The 22,930-nt window shown below is 38.2% G+C and overlaps 2 protein-coding genes across 3 annotated transcripts in view; one reads left to right on the top strand and one right to left on the bottom strand.

Moving 5' to 3' along the window:
• The first annotated feature begins 516 nt into the window (after positions 1-516).
• On the top strand, positions 517-17,449 carry LOC308691539 (L-asparaginase). 2 transcript variants are annotated; one of them, XM_081366888.1, is made up of 7 exons: positions 517-724; positions 929-1,024; positions 2,355-2,518; positions 3,559-3,642; positions 3,808-3,907; positions 3,992-4,054; positions 16,059-17,449. In XM_081366888.1, exons 1-7 carry the CDS (start codon positions 614-616, stop codon positions 16,632-16,634), a joined length of 1,194 nt encoding a protein of 397 aa, XP_081223014.1. In that variant the 5' UTR covers positions 517-613; the 3' UTR covers positions 16,635-17,449. The 2 variants fall into 2 exon arrangements, with proteins under 2 accessions (XP_081223014.1, XP_081223015.1); XM_081366889.1 differs by lacking the exon at positions 16,059-17,449 and adding an exon at positions 5,066-6,938.
• The window catches only part of doc2b (double C2-like domains, beta), a 243,922-nt gene continuing 227,126 nt past the window's right edge, over positions 6,135-22,930 (bottom strand). The window contains exons 13-17 of the mRNA XM_081366887.1: positions 19,106-19,232; positions 14,943-15,100; positions 12,212-12,293; positions 12,036-12,132; positions 6,135-8,170 (exon numbers count right to left, since the gene is read on the bottom strand). Coding sequence (XP_081223013.1) covers positions 8,034-8,170; positions 12,036-12,132; positions 12,212-12,293; positions 14,943-15,100; positions 19,106-19,232 — 601 coding nt within the window. The 3' untranslated portion in view covers positions 6,135-8,033. The remainder of the gene's footprint in view (positions 8,171-12,035; positions 12,133-12,211; positions 12,294-14,942; positions 15,101-19,105; positions 19,233-22,930) is intronic.

Raw genomic sequence — 22,930 nt, 5'->3', positions numbered from 1 at the left:
AGAAACTGGACTATGGAGTATTTGTGAAAAATACTGTTAAAATAAAAAAAAGTAAAATAGGTTAAATTTACAGGGCATCTAGCTAAAAGTGAATTTAACAGAAAAAAGGCCATCTTATTTTATTCAAGGTGAATCATTTTGGTATCTGTATGTATTATTATGATGAAAATAATAATCATCATTATTATTTAATTTAAAATATATATTTTTTTATTTATTATTATAAAACCCACAAACACAAGAAAAAATACTAACATATTTATCGTATACGGATGTATAATTTGTTGCAATAAAAAGCAAGTAAAACCATATCGATCGATCGATCAATCAGGGCTTTTGAAAAAAAAAAAAAAACAGATAATTTTTCCATTATTTTTTATAATAATGGAACAGATATAGAGCTAGATATCATCCACACCTAAACATTGAAATAGTACCAAAGCAACAACGACATTATTATTATTAATAATAAAAGTTTAGTCTTGGAAAAACAGCAAAAGCACATCACGTGACCTCACTCACTAATTTTAGCGCCATTATATTCACGCGAGTTATATCAAAGTAACGTTACCCTTGACCATTTAAACTGTGATTGGCATATTTTCTTTTTATCATGGGGGCTTGTTTTTCAAGGAAAAATATCTCTGCTGATGTTTATAGATATTGGTCTGCAATAGCAACTTCTCTTCGCCTCGGCTGGCTAGGGACCAAAAACGTCAGGACGGTTAGTGTTACTAGCTAGCTGCTAACGTTAAAACGAACTAAACTAATTTGTTCGTTATTGAACAAGAGAGCTAGCTAGTATGCTGAATTTAATAATTAAGTTGCTATCAAGTCAGGGTTAGAATCACTAGATGTATGGTGACATAGCCGTTTGTACAATAAAAGCTTTCTTTATAAAATTCTCTGATTGCGTTCTTTTACCTAGGAGATGAAAATGTGCCAGCTTGCTCTTACCCCTAATCTGTTGAACTCTTCCGCTGTAGAAGAGGATTACCTCGGCCTGGAGGAGCATCTAAGAGAGGTAACGTTAACGTTACTGTGGAAATATCAACAGTTGTAACTCATGTCTGTATATATTTGCTCTTTTCTTGGTAAGTTTTTCTGTGTTAGTTCCGTTTTAAACCAGATCAGATGTTCCCAAATGAAGCTGTGATAATCTGCACAGTTAGGTCTGGCACAATTCAGTATTATCACTACAAATAAGACCAAATATATCTTCTTTTTTATACTTATTTGTATTAGCAGTATAGAGGGAGATTGCAGAGTGTCTTCAAGGTAAGAAATGAACACGTATTAACAAGTTTAGGTCTAATCTGCATACTAAGAATGTCAGTCTTAAAATTTGTAATAATATTTGAATAAAGCTGAAGATGTCAATTTTCCCAGGATGGACATCACTTTTGGCCACTACACTTCCCGGCCAAAAAAAAAAAAAAAAAAAAAAAATCACTGTTTGGATTTAAATAGGCAAATAGTCTGATTTGATCATTATTGCAGTGATTATGATGTTTCTAGCATGTTATATGTTTGGCAACAGTTCTTCTAACCCTAATTGATGGAGTGTGTAGCTTTTCATTTCTTAAACAACCATGTTGGAAGACACGTCATGACCATATTCCAGGTCTCCAGGATGACAACATCAAGATTCATCAGGCACAAATCGTAAAAGAATGGTTTGGAGGGAGCATGAATAATCATTTTCACACATGAATTGACTCCTCTGAGTCCAGACCTTAAATTCATTGAAAGTCTTTGGGATGTGCATTGTCAATACAAGATATTCACCAAAAACTGATGCACATCTTCATGGAAACAAATGTTGTGATGCAAGGGTCAAGCACTTTAAATCCAAACAGCGATTTGGCCGGGTAGTTTATATACAGTATATCAAGATATGCATATAAAGTCACTCTATTAAAAGTTATGCAAGTGACAATTTAGTTTTTCAATATAAGAAAAGAAAAGAAGAAAGTGTTTGTTTTATTTCTCATACGTTTTTAGATAACTGGCATCAATCTCAGACAGGTTCGTTAAATATTTTGCCAGATCTACTTGGGTAAATGACAAACCAACTTAAAGAGGCTGTTCCACACTCTCAAGCAAGTCACAGTTATCACTGGCAAACAAATGAATTGTACTAAGAGGGCAGTTATCCCTATAAAAAGCCACTGTCGAGCAGTAAACAGGTATTTAAAGCTGCTGGCGTCTCTCTGGAGTCTCGAGAACCTCTTCATGCAGGCTCTAACAAAAGCTCACAGAGGGAAACGTTTGCTTGTAGAAATAGAAGACGACTCATTTTTAAATAGTTGTACACCTACCCTAAAAGTGTATTGTTGCCCTTATGGTTATAGGGTGCTGATGTCTCACATGGCGATGAGCGAGGCCGGACACCTTTACACGTGGCAGCAGGAGAGGGCCATGAAGGCACTGTTTGCTTCTTGCTGCAGCAGGGAGCAGAAGTGAATGCCATTGACCGTGATGGAGTAACTCCACTTCAAGATGCCATACACGCCAAGTACTCTTCTTACTGGATATACATTTCAACCCAGGGTCAAAAATGATCTTTTCCATTAAGGAGCAATATTTGCCCGCTGGAATTGATTTCCAGGGGTATTTTTTACCTCTGTACAGGCAATTTTTTATAATTACTTTATTAAATGCATCTGTATTGTCTTATGTCAGACACTTGAGTTTAGCCAATTACTTCAATCACTCAGAATACTATAACAATAAGATTTTATCAGCATCAACAGAAGCCATCTTTACACCGCAAAGTTGGAGCAGAAGCTGCACTTGATATGGCATGTTTATTTACACAGAATGCTCATGTATTTACACTGCAATTGCCTAAATAAAACAGTCTATATAAATTATAACATTTAACAGGTACTCATTACACTTCAATTTTATAATAAAATCATTATTGTTTATTATTGCTCTTGATATTGTAATGATTTCATTACAATGTTTGTGGAAATGGCACATCATATTCTAGCTACACAGACAAAACTGTTTATGATTGGTTTATTGCTTTTTATGCTTTAGAAAATCAAGGCGTCATATTGGTTATTTTAGTAGCTTGAAAAGCAAAACATTTATTCAAACTGGGTCTGGGAATAAATTAAATACAGAAAGCGAGCAAAAAACACTGAAGCAGTCCATGAATTTAGTCTAGCATGCGTTTAAGCACTCTCTCAAAAACTCTCGTTACAATTAGTGAAGCTGTCTACACTACAAAATGAATCTCTTGCATGCATAGCATCTGCACTTGGTTGTTTAAGATGAGAGAATACAGGAGAGTGCAGAATTCAGCTGTGACTAATCTAAACTCTGATTGGCCATTGCATTCATAAGCTATACAGAAACGTTTTTTTTTTTTTTAATGTATAATAAAGCAAAAAAAAAAAACGACGCAACGTGTGCGGATCTAAATGTTATGCTGCAGTTGACACTTTATTCATCATAATTAAATTTCTCTTTAATCCAAACAGACCACATTAGTTTCCATACCCTGTTGCTTACACACATTTACTGATTCACCTTTTAAATCAACAGGAGTCTGGTGGTGGTGAAGCTGTTAGTTTCTGGAGGGGCAGTTTTGGAAAAATCCTCAGAGGAACTTGGGGCTGAGATGTGCTGGTGAGTGGGATTTCTGTTTTTATACAAAGGTACATTTTACAAAAGAGGACACTTGATAAAAGGTATCAGTCTGACGTGCCGAATATGTTATATCTTAACCATATAGCAATAATTGTAGTCTTATATGGATTTGGATTGTGCTTGAATGTGGATTGTGCTTTTCAGTCTTGCATCCCTTGGAGACACAGAACAGATGGAGGCGTTGAAGGAGGCTGGAGTCAGTTTGAATGTTTCTGATGTTCATGGTCGAACTCCCTTACATGTGGTGAGGGTTTCTCAAAAATGTTAAGTAAATGTTCCTATGAAGAGCATTTAAGCTCGGCTCATCTTTCTTCGTTTGCTTTAATAGGCGGTGTGCACAGATCAACCTGAAATGGTGCAGTGGTGTATCAGCAATGGATCCGATCTTGAGGTATGGACACAAAGGATTAGGAAGCAATTGTTTATCTGGCAAGAGTTTGGATACACCTTATTTTTTTAATTATTGCTATGTAAGTAGGGATATATAGTACTTATACTAAGTAGGGACGCATGACATATCAGCCACCATATCGGTTTCGGCCGATATATGTTCATTTTTAATGTTATCGGCCCAAAAGAAAATTTGGCAGATATATTAAAGTTAGTAAATAATGGATTATTTCCTTCCGTTCAGACATTTCAGATGCGCACTGTTCGCCATGGTGGTTTTTAATTGCTTGAAATCACTTCAAAAAGGAAAATACGGTTAAGTGCAGCGCAAGTCTGTCATATAGGCTACATTAAATTATAATGAGAACGTTATAATTGTGTGCTTGGGACATTTTAATGTTGAGACTTTTGTTTTTGAAATCAGGCTCTCAAAAATTATATAAAAAGTTGGATTTAGATGATGGGTTATCGGCTTTCACATATAAAGAATTATCGGTATAGGTATCGCCCAAAATTTTCAAAACAATCTTATATTTTACAGACTGCAAAGTTGCCATCCTGTGGCTTATCATCTCTGCACACTGTTTTCAAGGTTTTTAAGTTCATGAGAAAGCCAGATGTGTCCAAACTTTTCACTCTCGGTACTGTAAGGATATAAAAGCATCACTCCGGGTGTGTTCACACTTGTAGTTCAGTTCACTCGGTTTGTTTGGTCTGGACACCCCTCCAAAAAAAATCATTTAGTCCTGGTCCGCTTAGCGTTCACATTAGCATTTTAACACTAATCCTAAAGATACTGAACCAAAAGGCATAGGAATATGTTCACAACCTGATTGGTCGACTTTTATTACATATATTTCTTGATTGAACTTGCAGAACATCCAAAACAATGCTGTGTTCTGGGATAAAAGTTTGTTTTAATCGAACCAAACATGCCAAGTGTGAACACACCCTCTATCTCGTCGTATTTTAATGATTAAAAATGACACTTCAATCTTCTCTGAAATAACAGCAAAGGGACAGGTTGAACAACAGGCCTGTAGATGATGCTCAGAGACTAGGCTTACAACACTTTGTGAAGCAGTTGAGTGATCAGGCCCATCCACTCAACCAGGCCACAGAGGAACAGCAGCTGTCTGAACTTGTCTAAGGGTTCAAAGGTTAAAGTTCATTGTCGCTGGTTCTTCCAGATCATTAATTCCAGTTTTTAAAAGCATTGTTTCATAAGCATGGAAAAAAAGGTAATGTGAACTTTTGTTTTAGACGTTTTTAGAACAACTAAAATAGGTTAATGAAACAATAAAACATTCCTAACATTAGTTTTGTCTTAATCATTTGTATTCAATATTCAGTATAGTTCCAAGAGCACTGTTTATTTCCAGTTTGATATTAATCTCCAAGACAAAAGAGTTGAACTCATTTTCAGGTGTTTATTTGATATGGGTTTCCAGTAAATAGCAAATATTATTTGCCATAGTAAAAAACACACTCTAGATATAATACTTTGAAGTTGGACAAAAAATGAAAGTAAAATACAGATTCTGGTGTCTGACGGCACTTGATAATGACATTATACTGAAACTCTTTATATGATATTTTCGCTATATGTTGTTGACTAACCCACAACGGGTTAAAAAGATCTTATAAATGTGGTTTAAATAAAGATATTTAAGTTGTACAGTAAGGGAGAAAGAGCCAATCAGTTCCTATTTTTGTAGTTTGAATGTTTAGCACTACCAGATGCCAGAATCTGAAGTTATACGGGCATCCTCCACTTCAGTGCAAGGATACCCATAGTGTGTCTTTAAGAGGCATTTTCCAAGAGACACAATGCTTTAACAGTGTAACACAGACAAGAATATAACGTATGCCATATGTATCATATTGTTTCCATATTAAAAGCTAATATCAATCTAGGAATCTTTGTAAAGTGAGCGGTGCAAAAACACACGGTTAGAAAAAAAAAAAGGCACGATAATTCGGCCATTCGGTGCAAGATTAAGGTAAACCAGGAGGAGAAATATATTGACTTCATCAGAGAACCACTATAATATGCAAACAATCGCCTGAGAGTTAAAAATGATCAAAACAAGACAAGATTTATTTTTTGTAACATGCAGTCACATGTCCAGTCAATGGAGCAACCTGACGGGCAATGCGATAGCGTTCAAAAGTACAAAAACGGTCTGAAAAGGAAGGCTGACATTCTTGTAGCATCCAAGAGCAGGAACTGTCTTTTTACAGAGAAGAACAGCAGTATCAAACATTAAGCAAAGTTATTTTAATGACAGCCCAAGAACATTGCATGCATTTTTATGCCATAGATTTTGTGTACAAAAGCAAAAAGATTACAAAAATGTCACAGGAGTGGCTTGCACAATGAACGTCGTCAGAGAGCGATAAGGTTGCTCAGTTGGTGAACACACACCGTAGGGCTGTATACAGGAGTTTCAATGCGTTCCAACTAATGGCCAACATCTGAAGTCTATGGAAGCTTGTTTATGCCACTGAATACAAAATAAAAAAGGTAATTGTGACTTAATTTCACAATCCAGACTTTTTTTTTCCAGAATTAGTCGGAATTACCTTTTAAAATGTTTTATTCTGTGGCGGAAACAAACTTCTATAGAAGTCTGATCTCCAATGTAGAGTTTCCCTTAAACTAAAAAAAAAAAAAAACTAAAAAAAAAAAACAGTAAAACAAAATAATAATAATAATTCTACTGGTAATAAAAAAACAAAAAAACAAAAAAAAAAACATTTTGTCAAACATACAGTAATATAATATCTACAAAACCCACCAACGGCATGCTAAATATGCAGTAATACATTAAAATAATACACTGGTTATAATTTAATGCCAGAAAATAACACAACTTCATGAAATACTCAAAATTAAAAGAAACTTTGACAAGGCATTTAAAAAAATATATTGAATCATTTTTAAAATGCTCAAAGGAAGAATAAGATAAACATGCTATTAATAAATCTCAAAACAATAGTAACTTGTAAAAGTTTGTCAAGTCCATTTTTGATTTACAGACTTTAGAATAAAAGATGTTATGTATGGATTGGGCTTGGGCACAGTGTTTCATCTGAAAATCAATAATTAATGGTCAAGCAAGAGTTGTGGAAACCTCCGGATGAAAGTTGTCCATAATCCATGGTCTTCAATTCTAGGATAGTGCCTTTGTGTTTCCTCTGTGTAAACAGGGTTTGGGCTCTGTCTGAAACTCTGCGGTGTGATTTCTTAATGTCCATTTGCAGTGAGGGCACAGAGTAGACTAACTAGGAGGTTATTCAATTAAATAAAAAAAAAGAAAAGAAAATGTTCTAGCATTTTGTAATAGACGGGGGACGTAAAAACTTTTTTCAATTGTATGAATTTCACCTCCACTGACAAATATAATCCTCTTAATCATCAGTTGGCCTCAGAAAGGTTTTTAGACTGTATTCTAAGATGTAAACAATATGCAGTTCTGCCTTGTTTTGAAATTTTCAGAGCCCATTTGCTGCCACGATGCATACGCGTAATAATACATATACTGAGAGTTAACATCTGTAAACAGCATTCTTGAATACACGTAAAACCTCAGAGATAGCCAAGAAAATGGAGAAAGAGAGCAGTAGAGTGTGGTTAAGTATTTGAAGACAGGAACTGATCTCTTGTTGGCTGTGGGAACAATCTCTCTCCATTTTCAATGAGGTTGTACAAACACAGGTTGATTAAAGACCCTTATATAAGCCCAAAAGCCACATCAAGCCACACAATCAGACTGCAAGCTCAACACCAGGACAAGTACAAGAGATAGAGCAGGTGTGTTAGTTGGGATCAGATACGGGCACCCATCTCTAAATCAGTGGACTGCTGGAGTGTTGATCTATCCATCACAGGCTGCTGGGCTTCACATCAACATCATGTAGGGGCGGGACGGGGCGGGGCGGGGCGGGGCTTCTGCAACCACTTGAAAGGGAGCCTTTCAGTCATTGTACCCTGAACCAGGGAGTTCATTGGTTAAAGTGTGCCAGCGCTCGATTTTCTTGTCCTTGTTTTTCAGACAGTCAAACCAGTGTTTTAGCCTCTCGCCGTTGGCATTTATACCTAAAGAGACTCCACCTGGAGAAAAGGTGGAAGAGTTCATTAAAACAGCCAAAAACAACCAAAGGCCAGAAGATCCCCATGGGACTCAGGCCTCAACTATAAGGATAACCTACTGGAGAAAGTTTCAAGCCAGTTGACAAACTTCGCACTACGGCCAATTTCCAAACAGAAGTGAGCCTCCCTATGCCCTACTCACTATGAAGTGGGGACTGTGGATGGAGCAGCGCACTTGTGTGTCTAATGTAGCCGTTTGGAACACACTTTGTGAAGGAAGCAATTTAAGACAACATTTCCTCATTACCTTAACCTGAAATATCATCATAACAACATAGCATGGTGTCAATAAGCCCAATAGCTGTTCTAACAACATGAATTTTATATTTTAGTTAAAGGGGTGGTATAATAGTATAATGCCCTTTTCACAAGATGTAAAATAAGTCTTTGATGTGTCCAGAGTGTGTATGTGAAGCTTTAGCTCAAAATACCCCACAGATATTTTTATATAGCATGTTAAAATTGTCACTTTTTGAGGGTGAGCAAAAATGCAGTTTTTGTGTCTGTCGCTTTAAATGCAAATGAGCTGCTGCTCCCAGCACTGAGGGCGGAGCTTCAAGAGCTTGTGTCCTTTTACCTCACACACATGCACTGAAAATTTCAACAACTTTTAGCCTTTTATGTTCAAACCGGAGTCAGACAATGATGGAGAGACTCAAGAAGAAGTGACAACATGTAGAATGCAACAGGACGTTTCCGAATGGTTAGTTGAAGAATTTATGCAGCTGATGTGGAGTTTACCATCTTCTAGTCATTGATTAGCATATTCTGTCTTGATAATCTATGAATCGTGTTCAGGGGGCGGGGTTTATGTAAATTTTAGGGTTGGTGATGTCACTAACCAGGGAGGAAGCTTGTGTAGTCCCTACCAGCCGTTTGTTGTAGTCCTTAAAAAACAATTTCTTTAAAAGCAAATATCTCCCTTTGCTTTGAACTTTGAGCATTGTTACTTTGCAGATGTTGTTTATGCTCAAACAGCAACATTACACACTAACTAAAGTTAGAAAAGTGAAATCATAATCAACCACCCCTTTAATGTAAACAATATGCAGTTCTGTCTTGTCTTGTTTTGGGGCGTAATGGTTAGAGAATCAGACTGGTAACCCGAAGGTTGCAGGTTTGATTCTCAAAACCCACAGGTGCCCTTGAGCAAGGCTCTTAACCCTCAATCGTTCCCCGAACGCCGCTGTGAACGACTGCCCACTGCTCCTGGTGTGTGTGTTCACTACTCCTAATGTGTGTGCACTAACTTCGATGGGTTAAATGCAGAGGACAAATTCCAAGTATAGGGTACCATATTGGCCTTCACCTGTTACACTTTACACTTACATAATTGTTGCAAATAAATTTTTTTTTTTAAATATGCTTTATATGTGTGTGTGTTTGCATATGTTCCCTCTCTGCTCTCAACTTTGCCGTCTCTTGTTTGGACCCTGCAGGCAGTTGCATTTACACAACACATCTACTGTTAAACACCTTTCTTACCTATCAAACTTATTTAAACTTACTTTTTAATGTATGACAAAAATATGTGTAATTGAATTATCCTGTTTATTTGTTAACTCGAACTCTGCCGCCATAAAATGAATCGCAAAGACTCGCCACCCTGGTTCACATGACCATAAGCGATAAAAAGACTTCTTTGAAGTTACCGTCGCATGTTCGCTTCGCTAACAGACTTCTAAAGGGCCCTTCGTGAAGGGATTCGGTTGATCACATTCTTTTTTTTCCAACTTTTTTTATTAAGTAGAATTTTAATTTTAAAGTTTAAAGTTGAATTTTTACAACAGGTGTGAATGTCACCTGCCTCCGGTCCCCTACCCACCCACGAACCAACCCAACACAGGCCCAAAAACGAGGACAAACACACAAACCCATGCATACCAACAGACATTCACCAAAACAAACACACAACTTACAAACTAAAACAGTAAAAGACAAAGTAGACAAAAGTAGAGATGGGCAGAGAAAAAGGCAAAAGGGGAAAGAGACCAAAATAAACGGAGTGGTGGTAAAAAAAAACAACAAAAAAAAACATAACATACTGACATGGAGGGGTTCAATCCTCCAAATCAGGGGACAGGGTGAGGGAGTCAACCAGCCCCAGGAGAGGGTTCCACGTCCCAAGAAATGTTAAGGAAGAACCTTTCAAAGAAGATCTGAGCTTCTCCAGCCTCAGATTGTCAAGCACCTCTTTAATCCAACGGTCGTGCGTAGGGGGGCGGGAGAGCTTCCAATTGAACAGAATCAGTCTTCGAGCTAGCAAAGATGTAAATGCCAGGGCCCGCCTCAGCGCAACAGGGAGGTCAGTGTCTGGGGAAATGCCAAAAATGGCTGACAAAGTGTCGGGAGGGATAGTGTGCCCGTAGGCTCTACTCATGGTGTCAAAAAGTTCATCCAAAAAGTTGTCAATTTAGGGCAAGATCACAACATGAGTATGGTTGGCAGGGGACTGATTGCACCTATTACAGGTGTCCCGGACAGTGGGGTATATTTTAGACACTTTTGCATTTGTGTAATGAACTTTATGAAGGATCTTGCATTGGATTAGTCCATGACGAGCACATATGGAGGAAGAGTGGACCATAGCCTGAGCATGGTCCCACTGTTCGTCCGTAATAGTCATGTTCAGGTCGCCCTCCCACGCAGCTTTTGAAAGGGCACCAGGGTACGCAGAGGTCGATCCTAGTGACTCGTACAGCACAGAAACATTTTCTACGGTTGGGGTCTGTCGCCAGGAGGGAGTCAGTCAGGGTTTCGGGGGGGCGGTTTGGAAAGTGGAGGAACGTCGTCAACATGAGGGTGAGTAATTACTGACAGAATATTTTGGGTGAACTAACCCTTTAAGCGAGAGGGATACAATCGGCATGTGCCCGCAGATGTTGAAGGCAAAGGGAGTTGGGAGCAGAGGGCTGACCGCAGTGGAAGGCGTGAGCTCGCCCACTCCAAATGTACCCAGACAGGAAGTGAGGCACAGTCGTCGCTCATCCAGTATAAAAGTTTTTGCAGGTTAGCTGCCCAATAATATCGTCTAAAGTTAGGGAGTGCCAGACCCCCCTCAGATTTAGGAGACTGTAGTATCGGCTTGCGGATCCTAGCGGGTTTGCCGCCCCACAGAAATTTAGATATCGCACTGTCCAGCTTGTCGAAAAAAGATTTAGAAATGTGTACCGGGATGTGCTGGAACAGATAAAGGAATTTGGGGAGGACAACCATCTTAACCAAATTTGCCCGGCCTCGGTCGATCACTTTCATTCGGAACGCCCCTACAAATGGCGTCCCCTTCCTGAAGTGCCCTTCAAGGGTGCAAAAACACTGTCTGGAATTCACCTATTTGATCATGCACACATCTGCTTGCTAATTCAGCTTGTCAACTTGTCAGGTGGATAGGCTGACACAGATGAAGCTTTGTTGAAATTGCAAGAATGGCTTGTGATCAGTACGAATGGGTTGAAAATCACAAACCAATCAGTAATGTTTTTCCTTGCAAGTCAACATTTATCAGCGGTAATGTTTAGCAAAAGAATTTATTAGCATCTTGAACTTTTCTGTATAATTATAGTAACTATGTGCTTTTTAGCTATCAAGAAAAAATAATATTTTATTATTTTATTATATTTTTATTATTATTAAACTTCTGGCCTGACCAGACAAGCAGAAAAAAATCTTTCCTGCTGAGCCCTGGGACTATATAACCTTTGGCAGTAACATACAATTCACCACAAACCGTGAAAACAAAAATACAAATATAGCATAAAATTAACATCATAATAAAATGAAAGATTAATGTAAGTTTAACAAGACTTGTACTGTAAATAGGTCCTACCAATGAAATCGTTGGATTTGCCGATGTCATAGTCCCAAACGGTCACCTCCAGGGTCTTTTTACTGAGGTCAGCGTACTTGATCTCATAGAAAAACTCCTGTCACAGAAGAATGGAATGAGCAATTATAAACACAACTGTGCATTAGACAATCAGCCATTGGTCAGATTAATCTTACTTCATTGAATTCAGGGTTGAGGGTCTTCTTTTTGACAGTTGTCTTGTGCTTTGATTTTTTGTTCTCATCTGGCTTGAGATACCTGAAATACATTGGTGATATTGAAAGAAAGAAGCATTTAGTGTGATCATGTCTTTCACTTCGGGTTAAGTTGGCTCTCTACTAGTTTGGCACAGACTTTACTCTTGATGCTCAGGCAGTAAAACTGGCACACATTTGAAACACGTGAAAACATGCAGAATGGTGTTGTCAATATGACCACCAGAGGGCATTGCAGCTCTTGTTTATAAAATTTGGAGATCTGAATTAAAAAGCCATGAAAGGATACACAAGGTTCATTGCAGGATATTTCCACCATTTGCTCTAGGAGCTTTCTTAAATAAATGAAAGATTCACTTTCATTTCGAGGTCATTAAATGTCTCTTTCTGGCTCTATCCCTGCGAGTCTTCTTAATGAGGGTCCCTTGCTCTTTACCAAAGACCACCAGATGACTGAGTAAAGAAGACCCAGGCGGTGAACTCGGCTGCCTAATAATCCCAGCCTGTGTCTAATATTGTAAAGGCAATAATAGAAATCCCCTCTTATTTATTTTATCATCTAGGGATCTGTTAAATAAGAGTAAAAAACTGAAATAAATCTTGTTCAAGATATTACAGAGATATCCGTAGACATTTAAGGTAAAAGTGAAAGTCGCTCTCCTCTTATTGTAACAGGTTTCCTGGAGCTCATTTGCTCCTGTTACGCCGTCTCTATAGTCAACAATTTCAGCTTTTCTTCTGAATAAATGAATCCGCAGTTCTCTTTCTCTATATAAAAACGAACACTCCTACTTTTCAATAAAAAGTAACTCGTTTCCTTCCCAAAAAGGCGAATATCGTCAACTGCTATCAATCCGGAAAAACTGCTTTGTGCATAGACGATAAAAAACAGGAACGACATAATGATTCGAAAATAGCAGACGGAGACGAAATAATGACACAAATACACAAGGTTTGCACGAGCAGAAACAACAAATGAATCATTTCGTATTCAAAGCTTTTGTAGAGACAGAATCAAGCTGTTGAAATTGACCAATGGTTGCACATGTAAGAAACAAAAACATAGTGCCCGACTGCTATAATCCCTCAATAAATGGTTTGATTCAGGAAGTGAGGGAGTTGAGAGCTCAAATCCCTTCTGTGTGCGGAAGCAGAGATCATCGCTTCATTTAAACCAACACATTCAGTCCTCAAAATACAAAGAGATTTGCATTTCTCCATATCAAAGACAGAATTCTAAGCTTGACTGCACTGGTATCAACCGTTGACATAAATGCTTGTGTTTGGCATGGATGAATAGACGTGCTAAAGCTTTACTTACAAACATACCTGTGCACATACTTAAACATTGTCAGCAATCATTTAGCAAACACTTTTATCCACAGCGCCTTAATGCTAAATTGATTTTTGGCATTAAAGGGATAGTTCACCCACAAATGAAAATTCTGTCATCATTTACTCTCCTTCAAGTTGCTCCAAACCTGTATGACTTTCTTTCTTCTGCTGAACACAAAAGAAGATATTTTGAAGAAAGTCGGTAGCCAAATGACTGATGGACCCCATTGACTTCCATAGTAAGAAAAAAATATACTATGGATGTCAATGGGGACCAGCAACTGTTTAATTACCAACCCTCTTTAAAATATCTTAATTTGTGTTCAGCAGAAGAAAGAAAATCATACAGGTTTGGAACAACTTGAGGGAGAGTAAATGATGACAGAATTTTCATTTTTGGGTGAACTATCCCTTTAAGTGCCTTGTTCAAAAGCTCAAACCTACCACCTTTTGGTTACACATCAGCACCTTAAAGTCAACATCATCAAAATTCACCCTATTTTTTAAATGTATTTTATTGTTCTGATTTTGCATGATTCATCTGTGCACAGGTTTAATGTTGTACTATTTTTTAACTTCCCAATTTTTTTAAGGGGTCCTATTTTGCTTTTTTACATTTTCAACTTTCTTTAGTGTGTAATGTTGCTGTTTGAGCATGAAAACTGTCTGCAAAGTTACAAAGCACAAAGGCAGTTATTCTCTATATCAGTAAACACTGTTTCTGAACTCCCTGAAACGCATCAGTTGTAGTCTTGAGTTTTCTTCCGGGAAAGAAACCAGGCTCCTGGTGACGTATGCTGGACTTCTCCGAGAACTCAGTCCGCTTAAACACTTCAGCCTCTGCATGCTCACATTAATCTGCCTTTGTTTCAGAGTGCACCGCCCACATCTCAAAATCAACCAACAACTTTTATCACGACTTTAAACTGTGACAAACCTTTACAAAAGGTTAGGAAGATAGAAGGGTCATATTTTTAAACTCGTAATAATCATCAGGGTCCTGTGGTATATCTAGGTAAGGAAAATCTCTTGCACATTATTTGTAAGTTTTTAGTAAAACGTTAATGTATTCTGACTTCAATGCATGAAAACGTTGTGTCTGATCGTTATACCACAGATTTGAGGCGACTAGCATCACTAAATCCAGCAACAGGATTTCCTTTGATATCTGTAATTTACATACTCTTATATGCACGGATCTTCTGTTCCACAAAACACACGTTTTCACTAAATCGATGTGGATTCCGATTATTTTAGTACCTCTGCACATGAACAGTTGTGTTGTGCTTTTGGTGCAGAAAAAATTTCAGCATACAGAACAGTGAAAAGACAGATGATAGAGGGAGGTATGAATTACGTTTTAACATAGGGGTCAGAGAAGCCATTGGCATCCATGGCAGCGAGATGGGCACAGCGGATGATGCCAACCACTAAGCCAGACTTCTGAGAGCTGTACTTCAGAGAGATCATGATGCGCCCTCGCTCCTCCAGAGACTTGTCATCTGTCTTGTCAATCTGTGTCAACACACAAATAGAAAACAGTCAGTCCAGCTTCTAAGAACTATAAAAAAGACGGATGTAGACTACATAATACAAATAAATATATTTGAACTTAAACATGAAACCTAGCATTCATTTGTTGCAATTCTATGAATCTGATTGCTTTAAGCCGGGCTCAGACTACAGTCTACTCAGAGAATTTATGCCTGATTTGCCCCTCCCGACATTCGGAGAAGAAAAATGGAGTCCAGGGCATTGATCGGTTCTGATGTTCGGCACAGATTATCTAGTAATGTGAGGCGTTTACATATCAAATCTTGAACCCCCCCGATCTGCTCACAGACACATCTGGACCGTCCTGACAATATCAAACATGTTTGATATTTAGGATTAACGGAAGTGACCGTGAAACAAGCACAGCTGCTATCTCTGTTATCCAGATCCAGTGGATAACAGAGATGGAGGAACGGCTGGTCGAATTTTGGGATCAACAGGACTGCCTTTATAATGTCTCCTCATATAATGTCTTCAGCAAGTTGCTGCAACACAGTATATATGTTGTATACATCCAACCTGCCTGTGAGAACACGTGAGGAGCAACATCTGGCATTACAATCTTAAGAATATCTTGTATTGTGTGATGCGACACGATTTGCAAATCTTGTGTGTGCAGGTTCGACATTTGAAAGAAGAAAATCTTTGAAGATTCTCCTTACAATGCAATTGGTTAAGATTTAAAAACTCCTGTAGTCTGAGCCCGGCTTTAATTATCAACTCATAAATAGACAGAACATTCTATTAAAACACAAGTGTTGTGTCCCAATAGATCATTTATTAATTCGCTCAATTAGTTTCATGCACAACTCTCTTCTTTCCAATGTTTTCTTGTCTAGACATTTTATGACAAAGCAGAATCAGGGCTGGGAATATTGCAACTGTTGAATGTGACGTAAATCTACTCTCTCTCTCTCAGAACTTTGTGGACCCACCAAAGCCATCAAGCATGAAGTTAATTAGCTGTGGAGGAGGCGTCTCTGCTCTTCCCCCACACACTGCTGTCTCATTTCCGTCCCCACTGGAGATCACAGACTCTCACGCACACACATACTCTCATACACATTACAGAGTCTCTTCACACAACAAACATGGTTCGTACTGTTTTCCAGTTGGTGGAGTCACTCTCAAGTCTTTAAGAGCAGATCCCAACACAGTCTTTAAGTCTAAGGGTGTATTCACACCCGTCTTGTTTGGTTCGATTGAATCAAACTCAGGTTCGTTTCCCCCCTTGGTGCAGATCTTTTGGGTACAAAAGAATACAACAATCCCACTCGGGTGCGGACCAAACAACCTTACCGAGACCCAGCTGAAGAGGTGGTCTATGTCCGGTTCCAAATTAACTCTGGTAAGGTTCGAATTTCTGTCCAATGAATGGATGACCTTAGCACACATGTGGTTTTGTGTACAAATTTTGGTTCACTTGCGAAAAGGGCAGTGTGAAAGCGAACCACACCAAAAAAAAAAAAAAAAAAAAAAAAAAAAATCAACATGAGATCAGGGGAGTGAGATTTACCTGCATTACATTTACTACCAATACACATGCATTTAAGTAAATAGGACTTGGTCTTGGATGCCCGAAACAGCTGTCCGGAGGCATTGCGAATGTGGCCACCGAGTGAACTGACTTTCCTCGAAAGGGACTTTGCTGTCAGTCTGTGCTTTATTGGTGGGGATTTTTGGATTTTCTGCAGGTTACATCTTTACACTAGTAAATGGCGACAAGTGACTGTCTTTATGAACGAGCCATTGAGTGTGTTTACATGCACATTCTCTTAAACTGATTATGCTTAGAAAGCTGACATGTGGGTCACAAACGCGTTCCTTTAAGGTCATAAACAGCTGAAGAACAAACCAATAGACAGCGAGATTTTTGCTCATTACCTCGATTTCGCCATGTAAACACCTTAACCTGCGTTCTTTCAGCTTATTGAAGTCCTTCTTCTCCTGCTAGAACAGCTAGAACATATAAAGCAGTGGAGATCCTAGCAGAGCTGTGTGATAAGTGATATGTAACAGGAAATCATGGTTTCTGCATATTTAAGCATTCAACCAGAGCAAGTGTTTAGCTGTAGGGGAGGAGGAAATATATCTTTCTTGACCTGAGAAAGGATAAAATGTGTAGCCGAAGGAGCAGTGGTACAGTCATAGAAACTGCAAACATTAGAGGAGAATGAGTCTGTACAAGTTTCCCACTGCCATTTTGGCATACTCTGGAGTTTTTAATGATTTATTTAACATCACAACTCATAAAATAAATAGAATAGTATGAGTGTAATACACGGATGCTTACGTTTTGATGTCACCAATGGTATTAAAAAAAAAAAAAAAATTCTTGTAAACATGTTTTTCTTGCATTGAGAGTTTATGGGTTTGCATGTAAACTGGTAAAAGAGGCCAATTTAAATAGATTTTTGGTAGTTACCAGCATGTTGGTGTGCATGTAGACGTGCTTACCGATTCATTCATTCAACCGATTAGTTAAAAAACAGATTAATTCAGGAACAAAACAACACTACATTGTATTGCTTGGATACGTGTATTAGTCAATTCTGCTTTGACTTTGTTTGAAACTATTTTCACAAGTTACTGGCAATATTGTGTCTAAAATATGAACTGTTAATTAAACTGTTATATAAAAGCAACATCACATTGTGGACTCATGCCTACAGCCAACTTCAGAACAACAGCATTCTTGCTCATCTGATATTGCTCAAGTAGAGGATATATGTATGATAAGTAGAGGAAAATGTAAATCCAGCTGGTTATCATCAAAAAGGATCCAGAGACATGAAAGAAGCCATTATTGGGGAATAACAGACCTTGGAATGTTGAGATTGACCAATCATAATCAAGCATTTCAGAGAGCTGTGTAATAAATAGCAATAAAAGCAAAAAATTCTATCAATTCAACTTTGATTCAGTTCAGCTACTGAAAATGTCTAGGTTTATACGACCTCTGCCTTTCAAGTAAAAGGTACTCTGATAAAAGATACTTGATGAGATCATCCCCCACCCAATACCTGCTCATCCTGTCAACCCATGGAGTCCTTTGAGATGTCTTAAAACCTACATCCACCACCCTCAAATGAAGAAGACATGTCTACAAGGAAGTGTATCGAACTGCTTTACTCAATGTTTTCGTTCCGTCTCCTGCCAGAACATATAAAGCAGTGTTTTGTGCTGATCCTAGCAGAGCTGTGCGCCTTAAGGCACGGCGAGGACGAAAGACTTCCTGCTGAGCTGGGTTTAGTTTGTGACTGGAGTGCATTTCAGATATAAGGTACAGTATGACCCAGGTATACCAACAGACATGTGCCTAATGCAGTGGTTCTCAATCCTGGTCCTGGGGACCCACAACTCTGCACATTTTACATGTCTCCTTTATCTGACACACCCAGTTCAGTTCAGAGCTCTTTCCTAATAAGATGATGATCTGAATCAGGTGTGTTAAATGAGGGAGATATACAAACTGTGCAGAGCTGTGGGTCCCCAGGACCAGGATTGAGAACCACTGGCCTAATGGGTCTGTGTCCATCATACATGGTTGTCAATGAAACAAAAATGTATTCCCTCGAGGATGTGGCAGGTTTTGAATCGAGGTGCTTTAGTCAGGCGATACAATGTGTGTATGGTTGTTAGTTTTCCTCCAACAGTGAGCAGCCTATAGCTTTATCACATTGTGCTGGTGTTTGTAAACCTGTCACGTTTGTCACAGATGGTTGATGGATGTGAGGATGTTGCTTCAATGATAATTGATTTCTAATTAGTATGTTGATTCTAATGAGAGTCACTTTGAACGTCCTAATCAATTTGGTATCTGAATCTCTTTATGTAGCTTTCAAACTTCCCTCAATTTCTCCATCACTCACAGACAACCACACTGATGATTAGCACAACTGAGCTCCTTCCGTCTTCACACTGATTTTTGAACAGAGTTGAACAGAAAAAGACTGTGTTACTCACAGGAAGCTGTTTCTCCAAACAGTTGCTGAAGCTCTTGGTCTGGTTGGGTTTGAGTTTCTTCAGGGGGATCCGGGTTTCGCCGATGAATTCGTTGTGGCGGAATTTGTCCTCGTCACACACTGAAATCCTAGACGAAAATAACAGATTGACAGTATCAGATCTGGATTGTAGACTTGCCATGAACTACACAGCTAGTTAGGAGAGTTGTTAGAACTCTTTCTTTTCTCTTGATTATATTCACAACATTTTCATGGCCCCAGAATATTTTTCTGTATGAAAATGTAATGTCAATATATCAAAAGAAATAATAGACACTCCACTTTAAAAAACAACATTTTTTTTCTAGCTTCCTTCATTCTTTTTTTATCAACACTTGATAAATATTCATTATTTATTTCTGTTTAGAACTGGTTTGGCCCACATCTAAACCAAAATAAGAAAAAAATCTACTCAGTTCAGTCAAAGAGATACTTGAAGGAGTACGTCCACATATCCAGTCAAGTGCTGAAGGTGGGCACTGCAAACTGATTCCCCACCACCTGTTTCATTACATTTTGATAAACACTTTATCTCCATCAAATACATAGTGTGACCAGAACCATTTATTCAGTATATCCCATATATTCCAAATTCATAGCAGACGCTCCATGGGAGGATTTCGTGCTATCTTTGCCTTTGGCTTGCTCAGTTGGGGATACTTAATTTGATTAATCGATTCAACAGTGCTATTGATCTGCATTACCAAACGTGGATGTTTTACACCAGAAACATACACTGATGTACTATTTTATTTAATACTGTGAAGCTGCTTTGATACAATCTGTATTGTGAAAAGCGCTATATAAATAAAGTTGACTTGACTTGACTATCTCTTCACTATAGATGTTCATTTGCACTGAGCTTGCTCACTGTGAAATGAGTTTTCTGTGCTATTTGCAGTATCGGCAAGAACCACTTGATATGTGGGGGTAGGAACAAAGGCACAGCTTCTTTTAGTTTTGTACAGGTCAATAATAACATTTGACTGGATACAGATGAGTAATTCACACATGAAAAAGGAACGTTCTGCTGATGTCTCTCATTTACAGCAAGAACAGATGGACAGAATAACAACAAATCCATGTGTTTAAGATGGTGATGAATTGGTCAACAGCAGAAAGAGACAATTGTCAACAGCCGGTATTGGAGACGTTGCCGCAGTTCTTCTGGATTTAGTCTGTCTCAGTTTCTTCATGCAATCACAGACGGACCGTGTGGATCATACCAGCTGTTGTCAGACTCCTTGTGCATACAAAAATCTCAATGGATTCCTACTGAAACACTACAGCAAAAAATATAAATAACTGGCTTAAGTGACTTTTGAACAGTACTGTATGTCACTCTCCCGTGCGCGTCTCATATCCGTAAATAGAGAAAAGTTGCTCCAGCTGGTTTGAAGGTGTGGGAGGGGCATAGGTTAGAGGTCACAACGAGCGAGAAAGGTTGACATGGAGCTGCTAAATCTCCAAACTCTGGCAAATCACCTGTTTTGAAAAAACGCAGAACAGAGGAGAGTCTGCTGGCAAAAAGAGAATGCGAAAGCTTGTAATAAAACAAGAATCAACATTGACTTGGTTTTTTGGAGATGAGGAAAACTAAGGGATTTAAATTTTTTTTTTTTTTTCTCAAGGAATATCGTGTCTATTAATGGGTAAAGCTACAGCAACGTCTTCAGCTAGTCAGCTTGGGATCCTTTCCATCTAAACTGGTTATATCTCTTAAGCCTAGTAATGAATGTTTTATGAGCAGTAGGATGTTCTCTCTCTCTTTTTAGTTATGAGTCACGCAGAGCACACAGTCACGCAGAGCCAAAGCACCACCAAAACAATGTTCTTCCGCAAAATGCATGCAGTTTGGTTTTTTAACCACTAAAGGGCCTAAAAGTTACATAGTGTACCTTTAAAATTAGATATTTTTGCAGAATATCCAAGCTGTTCCATACAATAAGTGGATGATTTATAATGTCAAGCTTAAAAAAGGATACCAAACACACCATAAAAGTACCTTAAACTAAAAGTAAATGTGAATATTGGTCTTCTGAATCTATATCATTTGAGGGACAGACCAAAATGCAAGTTATTTACTGAAAATACTGTATTCTGTCTAAGCTCTCAAATCTCATTGAAGTTTTTGCACATTCAAAGCTGGCACGTCATGATAAGCATGACAAGAAATTCAGTTTATGCACTGTTTATTCTCTTATGGCTATGTGCCATCTAATAAGTTCTCCAATATGTTTTTTTGGAAAAAAAGAAGAAAAACAGGCAGGTTCTACCCAGTCCATTTTGTCTCTCACAGCAGCAGTACTGATCCAGACAATAAAATCCAGATATATTTTCACTCTAGACACGTATACTTGTTTCAGTTTCAAGGACTGGCGTAATCCTCATGCTTTACACCTCATAACATGACTCATTCCTTCAACTCCCTCACTAAGAAATATCATAAAAGCCCATGAGATAGAAACAGACGAACAAACGTACGGGGCACTTCAGGTGAATAGTGACTATTACAGAGTAGTCTGTAATAATTTATGATCTAAAAACATTTAAATCTATAGAAAATAGCCCCATCAGTACATCCAGCAATAAAATACATCAAAATAACTAATGCAGAAAGGGTGATTCTAGGATTTCAGCCTGAACGGTGGGGTATTTGGTTGCATTTTATTTTATTATCAGATGAAAAAAGAGGAGCAAGCATCTGAGATCTGTGCTCTGAGCTGAACATTGTCACCCAATAATGGAAGGATAATACTTACTGACCCACACGTTTTTAACAACTCAGAGGAGGACTCAAAGTGACATATCCTCATAATCTTAAAGATTTTCAGGGGGGGCTGAGATGAAACACTGAAGCTCTAACAATGCCAAAGGTCTAGCAATGAGGACATCCACATAATCCTTCCCAATCCACATTATTTCCATTTGCTACCTCTCCACTGCATCAAAAATGAATTCCTGAATGCTTGTTCTATTCCCATCTGGAAGTTAGATGTGTTTTTGTGACACACCATTGCTAAAGCGTTCAGCCTGACTCAGTAGTTCAGCTCTCCAAAGACTTCTGTCATGTTTCAGGTAAACTGGCAATCACACTTTCTTTCCCCTGTTGATAAAAGTCTTGAATGAGGCACAGGGCAGCTGGAGCTGCAGTCAGGCATGTCCAAAAGGTCTGCTTAATAAAGCCACTTTTCCCCTGTTATGTTACATGTGGATAGGATTGTTTCCCTAGTCGGCATTGCTCTTTATGCTGTTTCTAGAATGGTTTTGTTTTTATTATGCCTGACTATGGTACGGTGTATGTTTAATGCCAGCTGTCCTCTTGGATAAATGTGCAGGGAGTTCAGGGATTTTTGTTCAATGCAATGCACAGTACATTGTGTTTTTCTGTGTGAGCTGGATATATATTTGTGCATGGCCTTGAATTTGCAAAGACATTTCTGAAAAATGTGGGGTAGAAAAGTCCAAATTTGTCAGATGCTTACTAAAATATATTCTAAAAATAAATAAATAATATATAATTACTGCAATTAATACACAGACACATTGTGATTTTGTTTATTCCCTGTTTTGGGTGAGTTTCAGTTTGGTTTCCAATGTTAGTGTTCTGTTTCTATGGTTTCACATTGATTTGATTATGTGTCTCACCTGTTGTTAGTTTCATTCACCTGTGTATTTATAACCTTGGTTTTGCTTCAGTTTCTGTCCGTTCTCGTCATGATTAAATTGGTTATTCTGTCCACCGTGTTTTTTTTGGCAGTGTGCTCTGTTTCTTTTGTGTTTAAAT

This window comes from Scardinius erythrophthalmus, assembly GCF_964197995.2.
Source record: "Scardinius erythrophthalmus genome assembly, chromosome: 5".
NCBI lineage: Eukaryota > Metazoa > Chordata > Actinopteri > Cypriniformes > Leuciscidae > Scardinius > Scardinius erythrophthalmus.
The sequence above is the reverse complement of the archived record's forward strand: the minus strand, read 5'-3'. Positions and strand labels throughout refer to the sequence as shown.

Excerpts from the sequence above, each read along its gene's own strand:
- LOC308691539 (XM_081366888.1), top strand. The coding sequence starts at position 614 with ATGGGGGCTTGTTTTTCAAGGAAAAATATCTCTGCTGATGTTTATAGA. Across the intron at positions 3,908-3,991 it reads GTCGAACTCCCTTACATGTG|GCGGTGTGCACAGATCAACC; the intron begins GTGAGGGTTTCT and ends TTGCTTTAATAG. Across the intron at positions 4,055-16,058 it reads GCAATGGATCCGATCTTGAG|AACTTTGTGGACCCACCAAA; the intron begins GTATGGACACAA and ends TCTCTCTCTCAG.